At 48.6% G+C, this 11,486-nt stretch overlaps 1 protein-coding gene across 1 annotated transcript; it reads left to right on the plus strand.

Annotated features, from left to right (window-relative positions):
- The first annotated feature begins 1,399 nt into the window (after nt 1–1,399).
- On the plus strand, nt 1,400–5,307 carry FAM229A (family with sequence similarity 229 member A). Its single transcript, XM_063312275.1, has 3 exons — nt 1,400–1,509; nt 2,702–2,839; nt 4,822–5,307. Exons 1-3 carry the CDS (start codon nt 1,400–1,402, stop codon nt 4,922–4,924), a joined length of 351 nt encoding a protein of 116 aa, XP_063168345.1. The 3' UTR covers nt 4,925–5,307.
- Nucleotides 5,308–11,486: the final 6,179 nt, after the last annotated feature.

Consider the following 11,486-nt stretch of genomic DNA (forward strand, 5'->3'; position numbering starts at 1 on the left):
TTTTCAGCTCCCAAGAGGAATGATGGGATACCAATCAACTTACACCAGTGGCTATAGATGAATAACACTAGCAGAAGTGCATTGTCTTGATGAGATCAAATTCTCAGGGCAAACATTTGGAACATCAAAACAAGAGGCACCAATTAATGTGTCTAGAGGAACACAGGAGATGCTGTGGTACATAAGTCTAGTAGTAGGCCATTTCAGCCAGTCTTCTCTCCTAAAAAGCCAGTTCAGAGTGCATCACAGTAATTCAGAAGTAGGGTGTGTGGTGAGGCACATCTGTACCTCGATCTTGGTCTCACTGTTTGATAACCAGAGCTATTGCTTGTGTAGATAGAGACTACATAAGCTGGGTATGAGAGAAGCTGAATCCTGGGAAGCTATGGCTTAGGAAAGGCTGCTGCAAGGAAGTTGTTCTACCATTAGCCAAAGTATCTTTGCCATGTTTAAGTAAGCATTTAGTTTCTAAATCCTTTAAAAGCCCAGTTTTATGGTAGGGCCATAGTTCATTCTTCAAGTTGGTGGCAGCTGTCTTTTCACTAACCAGCTTGATCAGAATCTATGCTTGTTTAAACAGAAGGATTTCCTTAGTTGCTGGTGGCTGTTACAAAATGATCACAACTTCATTTTGTGGCCTTTTTTTAAGTGGGTGGCTTTTTAAGTAGCATGGCTACTTCTGATCAGCCTGGAAGTTGCCATCCTGTATGTTGGGAGCACGAACTTCATTCACAGCCCGTAGTTGTGTAGTTGAATGTTACGACAGTTCAGGTCTGAAGAATCTGAAGACAGACATCTCCTTTCTCCTAAGAAGTCTCTAAGCCCTAATATAACTTACAGACAATTTAAGAACAGACTTCGTTTTCTGTTATTTTTCTTCAACTTAGGTAAAGTCTCCTTCTAAGGAAAGCCACAAAACTAGTGTGACTGCTGTGATCCAGGATAGCTGGCAATCTGCATCTTCAGGGAGATGGGCTAACCAGGGGGTGGGGGGATTGCTAGGCACTCCCGTGTAAACACTTATGCTGATGTGGACTCATTGTACCCAAGGATAAGTAAGTTCTTACCTGCTGGTGGAGCAAGGCATTGTGTAGGGAGTATTAGTCTTCCTGGTCAGTTCTGCTCTGGAGGTACAACACCTTGGTCTTGTGGGCTTTTTCACGTGAGAATATTCGCTCCCCCTTCCTTTCTCTTCCTGCCCACCACTTGGATGCCTGGAGACATCCAGGAAGAAGCCAGAGGTGGATATGAGAGGCTTTCATTTCCCCAGGATCAGGAAGGGAATAGGCTGAAGGAGTCTTGGGTGGAGGCCTCAGTCTGGGATTCTGTAGCCTGGGGGCTCCAAGCAGAGAGAAGACCAGGCTCCATTGTGATGCAACCGCCACCCTTCTGGGTCACAATGCAAGCGGAGCCGTTGCCTCCCTCTAGGCTCTATCCCAGCCTGCCCTTTGCAGTAGGCTCTTCAAGCTGCCAGGTTGACTCTAGGGAGCACTCCTCCGCCTTTGATAGGTAAGGCTAGGGCGAAGCTGCTGCGGGGGCGGGGGGAGAGGTTCCAAAGGAGGAGGAAGCCCCAGTCCTCTCTGGGGTGCAGAGCTCCTGATACTGCACTCTGCAGTGGGATGGGCAGTGCCACCCAAGCAGAGCTTGTTCTTCAACCTTGAGCACCTCCAGAGTTCAACCCTAGAGCCTGTGTTTGAAGCCATCGTGCTAGGACATTTCTCCTGCAGAATATTTCTCTGCCAGGATCCAGGTGCCATGAAAGCCATGTGGTCAAATTTAAATAACCAGTACAGCCATTGTAGGATGAAAAATCTTCTAGATATGGGGGAGCAGGAGGGGCAACTGGGTCATGGAGTTGGATAGGAATAGGCCTCTAATAACCTGTGGTCCCATCAAGGCTGGATTACATTAATCAGGAGTATAGAAACGCTGGGTATTTGGTGACATTCCCATGCACAGGATCCACCCATTGCATTTTTAAAAAAATGTTTTTAAAATTTAATTAATGTATAGGCTGGCTGACTCCTAAATTATTACGGGTGACTTACAACAAAAAGCCAACATATTAAAAGAAAGACAGCTGAAGCAATATAAAATAAAATAAGAACAAGACCCTAACAAGTCAGATCAAAATAAAACAGAGCAAAGCAAAACAAGAAGGGGGCTCCGTAGTCACTCTGTCCTCTAGGCCCAGGAGAAGAACCAGGTCTTCAGTAATTCCCTGAATGGCAAAATGGTGGGAGCCACAAGAAACTCTGGGGGAGGTACTTTAGAGACGAGGCATGGCCGCTTCTGTTGCATTTCCAACTTGGTAAACTGACTTTCAAACTTCTCTCTCCACCCCTGCTTATGTTTCAGAGTCATTTTGAGACATTGCGTACAAAAAAAAAACCCATAAAAATTGAGGTTGAGCAGTAACACTTGAAAATCTAAAATGTAACTTCCCAAGTGGGAATACGAACATCGCACTCATGCAATGCCTGAGCGTGGGGACCCTCAGGAATTTCTTGGGCCCCTCTAGGGCCCCCCTTGCCTCGCCAAACCAGTTGGCATCCCTCTGCTCTTCTTACCCCTCTGCCGTGTCCTTGTGGCCACCCTTTCTGAGGGCAGTTCCAGGCCCTTGGGGGGGGGCTTGGAAGTGGTGGTGGTGGTTGAACAAGAGATGGGGCTTCATCCCACTCACCGCTTTCCTCTTCATCAGACAGGTCTGGGGCTCGGACATGAGCTCCCAAGAGACCCCACAAGCTCGGAGATTTCCAATAGAGGCAGGAGATTCTCCCAGCCTGGCAACGGCCCCCGAAACTCAGGAGCCAGTTGCCCCCGAGCGCGCTGCAACAAGGTGAGCAAAGGGTGTGCGGGGCCAAGCATCACTATCCAAGTTCTTCCCTCTCTAAAGAAAAGAGTCGTGGTAATTCCACGTTCTTCTCTGGCTCTGTGCAACCAGTTGATCTAGGCGTGGGGGCGGGTCTACCTTTGGAAAGGGAAGCAGTCCAAAGAAATCCACCACCCTCCTTTCAAGCCTGCTGGAGGAAAGGGCAGTTTGGTGTTGAATCTTCCAGCAGTCACTGAGCACCACATTAATTTTGCATGGAAAGCAAGCCCAGACTGAATTTAAGAAGGTGGTACTGGAGAACACGTGGGAGTAGATGGGACGTGGGTTAGAGTAAATTAATTTTCAAGGGACAAAAGTAGTTCATTGTTTGTTGGGAGAGTTTTAAAATATATTTTAGACAGGGGAATTACCCTAGAAATATGGTCTAGGGAAAAAAGTAAGTTTCTATCTGTAGTTTCACAGTAGTGGCTTATTGGTGAGAAGTTAGTGGCTTCTTGGATTAAAACAGGGAAAGCGGCCTCGGGGCAGAGGCACCACCTGGGTACGCTCACAAAATAGTTGGTACAGCTGCGGAGGGTGGAGAGATTGGCATTGGCATCCGTTCCTGGCCATGACGACGCCAAAATGACCAAAGGCACGTGGTGATGTCGCAGTACAAGTTTCACCCTTTCATGATCATGTTGAGACATGATAGTGCGCAGGTACCAAAGGGGCAGAGTTTGCATTGTGGCCACCCTTGCGGTTGCCTGTGGAGATTAACTTTGTCATAAAACAGCTGCCCTGGTGATGTGGTTGGTCACCGGCAGCTGTTTAGCAGAAGGCGATCTGCTGAGATGGCTCCACCAGAAACTTCTCATCTCCAGGGATGATTTCCACCACCTCAGTTTATCTCTGTCTTTCTCTTCTATGGGTTGGGGGAAGCATATATGCCCCAGGGATCTAGAAGCATGACTGGGAATTATGTTGGCACTGGAACTGGCCCTCTGTTTTGCAGCACATCAACTTCCCACGTAGTTATTCTAATTGCAGTCTTTTCCAACAGTGTAAGGCAGGCACTAAGGCATTAGGCACACTGTTGTTTACGGACACCAGATTTCCTCCCCCGAATTAGATTGTGACACTACGGAGGAATTCAGGGTCTTGGTCACAATTATAGTGTGTTCCACAAATCCTTTGGGGGTATTTTTGAAGAACAGTAGAAAACGTTTTGTGAGAAAATACTTTAGTCCAGGACCAAAGTCTCTCCTCCCTCCCTCCTTGGCTACTCTTGCACATCCCCATTTTATTTCAGCAGGGTCTGTGCAACAGGACTGCCTTTTAGCGAAGTTCCTCCTTGCATTTTTGACGTTGTAGAGTCTTCAAAGATTACCACTAGCATGGCCAGTGATGCAGTAGCGCCACTAGCGCAGTGTTTCTCAACCTTAGCCATGTTAAGGCATGTGGGCTTCAACTCCCAGAATTCCCCAGCCAGCAAGGCCGGCTAGGGAATTCTGGGAGTTGAAGTCCACACATCTTAAAGTTGCCAAGGCTGGGAAACACTGAACTAGAGGGATGATTTGGGGGTATCTCTGTGAGCATATTCCTTGGGGGTTCTTTTGCATGTTCTTCTTTCAGAGGGAAACCCATATCCAAATTCTTCTGAAAGTCAGCAAGTTGCCCCTGAACAAAATCAAAAAAGGCTATGAAAAAAGGGACTTGGGCCCACAGATGGCTGTGGGTTGCCCCCCTCTGTAAATGTCAGATGGGTCAGATCTATGTCTTGGTCTGCATCCCGTTGCAGAGAGAGAGAGCCGGAATGAATGATGTACCACATTGGGAAGGCTAGGTCAGTGCAGTTTAGAAAGTAATTTCCACCTGCTCTTTCTCTCTTTTAAAAGAAGGACATTCTGGAGCACAACTTTGCTGTTTTTTTTTGTGGTGGTGCATCTGCAGCTTCTAATAAACCCAGAGGATCTCCCCAACTCCCTCCCTCTCTCTCTCCCGGGCAGGCAGCTGCGAAGATGTCCAGGGTGCCACTGCCTGACCTTGCCCAACGTCCCCATTGACGTCTATATTGCCATGGGTGGGAGCCATAGGCCACGAACTACCTGAAGACTCCCCCAGGTCAGGCTCAAGTGCTGAGGCCACAGTGGCTGTCCCAGGAAACACGTTGACAGCCAGACAACAGTGAAGCAAGCCACACAGAACAGTGACGCACATTTTAATAAAAGGACACCTTAAAATGTTTCTGTGACTGTCCTTCCTGGAAGTCTGCTTTGTTTCTCTCCTCTGGAGCCCCCTCCCCACAGACACGAGGGGGAGCTGAGTTGAGGCTTCCACAGCTCAAGGCCCAGCCTCTGGACAAGTGAGTGATAAAAGCCAGCATCCATCAATGTGTGCAGTGTTTTACCATGCAGGGGATTAGCCAATTTCCCCAATCTCCCTGCTTGTGGGGTTGGCCCAGCCATTGGATAATGTGAAGCAACCAGTCTCAGCAGCAGGAACTCCTTGTCTGTTCTTCCTAAGCCCACTCTTTCCTTCCCTTAGAAGTACTTCTGCTCAAGTACTTCTCCTGAGAACTTGAATGCTACCTGATGTAAAATGCGTCAATTAGGCTGCTAATTGGGTGGCGGCCCCTCTATGTCAGTGTTTCTCAACCTTGGCAACTTTAAGATGTGTGGACTTCAACTCCCAGAATTCCCCAGCCAGCAAGGGAGTTGAAGTCCACACATCTTAAAGTTGCCAAGGTTGAGAAACACTGACATAGAGGGACTAATTAATGCTTTTTACATCAGGTAGCATTCAAGTTCTCAGGAGAAGTATGGCTCTATGTAGACTAGACCAGAAAATCATTTCCACAGGAAAAGTAGATCAAGATAGGCCATAACAACAGAATCTTTTAAGTGTGCTTCTGCTCCCCTTCCTCTTATACCCAGCAAATAAGGGAGGCATTTGCCTGAGCTGAATACAGTTAATCCTTGTTTAGCGACCATTCACAGTTATGACGGTGATGAAAAAGTAACTTTACAACCAATCCTTGCAGTTACAACCTTCACAGGTCTGTAAAGCAAAGGACAGCTGAAGTAAGATCATAAGCACAGTGTCATGATCACCGTTGCGATGCTTGTGACATCGCAATGGCTCGCATGACAATACAAGGAAATGGGTCTCTGGCGGATTAGGCAAAGGCAACTAAGAAACACGAAGAACCAGCAGCAGGTGCGAGGAAACCAAGTAACGACCGAGACCGGCAGACCGGGAAACAAAGATACAAAGTAGCCAACGGGTAATTGACTAACAACAGGAGAGGCGTGCCCGGGCTTTCGAAGAATTAAGAGCCTGATCGCCCGGCAATGGATTGTTACCGCACAGGAAGGCGATCGAGGCGATGCCCGGGGCGCAGGGGGGCTGCACGACCTCTCACCTGGCAGGGACGAAACCGTTGGGACTCGTGGGACGCACCTGGGATGATGTGGGGTGGAGCGCTGACTGGCACGGGCTATTTAAATCCCGTTCCGGCACGCTCCCCTCACTCTCAGCTTTCTAAGGGCATGCACTCTATTCCCAAATAAACCCAGAACCTAAGTCTACACTAGCGTCTGTGTTTTTATTGGGTCTCAGGCAGAGCCTGACATAAAGCTGAGAGTCACAAAAAACGAACCTCGCCAGTCTCCACCGGGAAATTTTTTTTTCTGTGGGAGAAAACACCGGCGATGACGGAACCGGGGATGGCCATGGAGTCGGCGCTTCACGACTCCATGGCGCGAAGGACGCAACGCAAGAGGGGGAGATGACCTGACAACTGCTGGAGTCGGCGCACCCGAGATGGGACACAGGCTCCCTCCCTACCCACACCGCACCCCAGTTCCAGACCTGGAGCTCCAGCCCAGAGTGGAGAGCCCCGATGGAAGAGGAAGTCGGGGGCCAACAACTCTTCATGTGGGACGGCGTAGCGGGACCCCGGCCGGGGACATCCTACACCACCTGGAGACTCCACTACCCCAAAATGCCCGAGCGGGGAGTCGCAGGACTGCCTATCGGGCAGCAACCGGCAGCACCGAGGATGGACGACCCTGTCACCCCCGACAGGATCAGAGCCCTGGAGGCCAAGGTACGAGCCCTGGAACACATGCTCCCGTCCATGGCATTGGCGATGAGCGAGCTCACAAGGACTGCTGCTGCACAGGGGGCAGGGGGGGATCGTGGCACTCTACCCACCCCATCAACAATCACGAGAGGAAGGGGACAAGCACGGGACTCCTTCTCAGGACCTTGTCCCATTCCGGTGGGGGCCATCCCTAGCCACCCACAGGTGGGGGGCTCGCAAATTGGGGGGCTCGCCAAGGACTTCCCCGTGAAATTTGACGGAGACCCCACGAACCTGTCGTTCTTCATAACGAACGCCACGAACTACATGTCACAATATGGACATTACTTCACAACGGAAGGGGCCAAAATCTCAGCAGTAGCCACAAAACTCAAAGGCAGGGCTGTGGACTGGTACGTCCAGATGTCAGAGTCCGGAGCCCCAGCCCTGGCTACCTTCCATACCTTCCTGGCTGCTCTCAAGCAGTACTTCGAAGACCCCCTGGCAAAGGAAAGGGCCAAGAGCACCCTTAAAGGACTGCGCCAAGGACAAAAAGCAGTGGCGGACTACGCCCTCGAATTCAAGGTCCTAGCGGGTAAACCCCAGGGGCTGTTGCAGCCAGTGGCTGAGCCTTCCCGCCCTTGGGATGAAATCTCAATGGATTTCATCGTGAATTTACCGCCTAGCCAAAAGAAAACGGTAATCTGGGTAGTCAAAGACTACTTCTCAAAACAAGCCCATTTTATCCCCTGTGCCTTGATCCCGTCAGCACAACAGCTGGCGAAACTCTTCCTGGTACATGTGTACCGCCTCCACGGCTGCCCCTCCCGCTTGGTGACTGATAGGGGCACACAATTTACCTCGAGGTTCTGGCGGGCTTTTTTGAAACTAATAGGTACCCAGCAAGTCCTGTCAACCTCCTGGCACCCCCAGACGGACGGATCTACAGAGATCCTTAATGCCACACTGGAACAATTCCTCCGCTCCTATATTAACTACCACCAGGACGACTGGGTGGACCTACTCCCGTTTGCAGAGGTCGCATACAATAACGCGATACATCAAAGCACGGGACAAACCCCCTTTGGGGTGGTGTCAGGTCGGGAGTTTGTCCCCATCCCTGAGCTACCTCAGCCCCCGTCCCCAGCAGTGGCCGCCTGTGATTGGGGTGCGAAACTCGCAGATTCCTGGCCAGTCATCAAGGACGCGCTTAAAGAGGCACAGACCGCATACAAATTGCAAGCGGACAAGCACCGGCACCAACAACCAACTTTTCGGGTAGGGGACCTGGTTTACCTATCCACCAAATTCATCAAATCACCGCAATCGTCCAAGAAACTGGCCCCCAAATTTATTGGGCCATTCCAGGTCACACAAATCGTGAACCCAGTCATGGTGCGCTTGGACCTGCCCCATAATTTAAAGCGGCTGCACCCGGTGTTCCACTGCAGCTTACTCAAGCCAGCAAGTGATCCCTCCCGGTGGCACCCACGCACGCCCCCCCACACCAGTTATGATAGACGGACAACAACACTTCGAGGTCAAGGAGGTACTCGACTCCCGCAGGCTGCGGGGCTCCCTCCAATACCTGGTCAAATGGAAACACTTCCCACACCCTGAGTGGGTTGCTGCCCACGACATCCAGGCTCCCGACCTAATCTGCAACTTCCATACTGCCTATCCCTCCAAACCCGCGGCTTGATTATCTCAAGGGGGGCAGTATGTCACGATCACTGTTGCGATGCTTGTGACATCGCAACGACTCGCATGACAATACAAGGAAATGGGTCTCTGGCGGATTAGGCAAAGGCAACTAAGAAACACGAAGAACCAGCAGCAGGTGCGAGGAAACCAAGTAACGACCGAGACCGGCAGACCGGGAAACAAAGATACAAAGTAGCCAACGGGTAATTGACTAACAACAGGAGAGGCGTGCCCGGGCTTTCGAAGAATTAAGAGCCTGATCGCCCGGCAATGGATTGTTACTGCACAGGAAGGCGATCGAGGCGATGCCCGGGGCGCAGGGGGGCTGCACGACCTCTCACCTGGCAGGGACGAAACCGTTGGGACTCGTGGGACGCACCTGGGATGATGTGGGGTGGAGCGCTGACCGGCACGGGCTATTTAAATCCTGTTCCGGCACGCTCCCCTCACTCTCAGCTTTCTAAGGGCATGCACTCTATTCCCAAATAAACCCAGAACCTAAGTCTACACTAGCGTCTGTGTTTTTATTGGGTCTCAGGCAGAGCCTGACACATAGTCAGGTTTTTTATTTAGCAACCACTTCGCTGAATGACTGAGTTGCTAGTAAGTGAGGACTACCTGTATGGTCTTGCTTCCCAGGACTTAAAGAATGTTTCAGCCCTTTCTGCCTATTTTGGCAAGGTTGTCTCCCTTCATCTTTACACTGGGGCAAGATATATGGACATACAGGATACCAGGATACACGTATTTCAGAGTATTTGTGTTAGCTGAGAATTGCTCATTGGGCCCAGTTTAAAGTGCTTTAATGTTCAAAATCCTAAATAGCATAGGGCCTGATTACCGAAGGGTCCACTGCTCCCATTACAAGCCTTTCTGGCTCCTAAGATGTACAGGAGAGGCCCTTCTGAAGACACCCCATTGCAACCAACCCTGTTTAATTGTTAATAGCATTGATTTTTTTTAAAAAAGTGCATTGTGTATTTTAATTGTAGCTAACATGAACATTTGGGTAAAAAACAAAGGTATTTATCTTTTTAAAAAATCTGGCCTTCATTAAGGACATTCACTCTGCCCTCTGGGTGAACTTTCCCATTGATTATCTTGAGTGTCTCTTCAGACCATTCCTGACACTCCACATTTTCAGCTGAGTTGGCATCAGCTTTTATTTCTATTTTTTAAGAACACCTTTGGGACTTACTAAGGGGTTTGCCAAAGTGTTACCACCTGCAGATAAGCTGACCCTCAAATCATTCATGTTTTAATTTTCACAATTGGCTTATCTGCGGGTGGCACATTTTTCATGACATTTTGGTTAAAAATTTGAGGGCTGGCTTATCTGCAGATGGGCTTATCCACAAGCATATATGGGTACTTTAAAAAATATTACCATATATACTTGCAGATAAGCCGAATCCAATTTTTGGAGGGTGTATTTTGGAACTTAAAATTCTAGGGTTATCCATTACTGTGTACTTTTTTCCTCAAAGAAACCAAAGTAATTGAGAGGAGGAGGTCTGGTGAAAGCCAAGAAAAATACCTGAGCTAAAGGATGGCTACAGGCATCATACTGAATAGTACAGTTGGTCCTCAATTAACGACCACAATTGAGACCGGAATTTTGGTTGCTAAACAAAGTGGTCATTAAGCAAATTGAACCCGATTTTATGACCTTTTTTGTGGCAGTCATTAAGCAAATCACTGCAGTTGTTAAGTGAGCTACCTGGCTATTAAGTGAATCATGCAGTTCCCCATTGATTTTGCTTGCCAGAAGCCAGCTGGGAAGGTCTAAAATGGCAATCACGTGACCATGGGATGCTGTGATGGTCTTAAATGCAAACTGGTTGCCAAGTGCCCAAATCTTGATCATGCTGCTGCGACGGTCATAAGTGTGAGCACCAGTTGTAAGTCAGCTTTTTATTTTATTATCCCGACTTTATTATTTTTATAAATAACTCAAGGTGGCGAACATACCTACTTTCCTCCTATTTTCCCCACAACAACAACCCTGTGAGGTGGGCTGGGCTGAGAGAGAGGGACTGGCCCAAGGTCGCCCAGCCGGCTTTCATGCCCAAGGCGGGACTAGAACTCACAGACTCCTGGTTTCTAGCCTGTTGCCTTAACCACTAGACCAAACTGGCTTTTTTTCAGCGCCATTAAGTCTGAACGATCACTAAACAAATGGTCATTAAGTGAGGACTATCTGTGTAACTATAACATACTGAACAGATTTTCCTTCTCACGCATGAAATTATCTGATTACTTTCATTAGCCTGCTGTTCATTTATGTTTGGATTTTGTAATTTTCAAATGTTTATTAGCTTACATCGTAAGTGTTGCAGATTGAAGCCTGGCAGAATTATAGATAGGGAATGTGCATGAGAGGAGATTCCTTGCTTGTACTGTATTCTCTTTGCCACTTTTCCTCCCCTTCCTCATGTACAAATCTGATTTATGCAGCTAATTTCCCAGTGGTCCAAAACCAGGGCAGCCACGCTTGGCTTGTTTTATATGACTGATTTTTAAGGTTTTTATTTATTTATTTTATAAATGTATTCACTACCCATCTCTCACTCAGAGGAGACTCTGGGCAGTTTACAATAAAACAGGATTAAAATTCAAAGCCATCCCAAGTACAAAATAAAATAAAATACCAATACAAAGTACAGTAAGGTTAGTGTAAAAGTACCGATCATCCCTTGGAAAGGTGGAGCTCAGGGGTGGCATCAGTGGACTGCAGTTCCTAACATCCCTTCACTTGGCCATAGTCAGAAAGACATTTGGCTGCCTCTGTCTGGTTTTCTCCATCATTGCTGCCCTGGACTCTGGGGCTGACTGGTAGCCTTATTCCCACTGTGGCCACGTGCCACTGCATGCCAGTTTTGT

This window comes from Candoia aspera, chromosome 10 (genome assembly GCF_035149785.1).
Source record: "Candoia aspera isolate rCanAsp1 chromosome 10, rCanAsp1.hap2, whole genome shotgun sequence".
NCBI lineage: Eukaryota > Metazoa > Chordata > Lepidosauria > Squamata > Boidae > Candoia > Candoia aspera.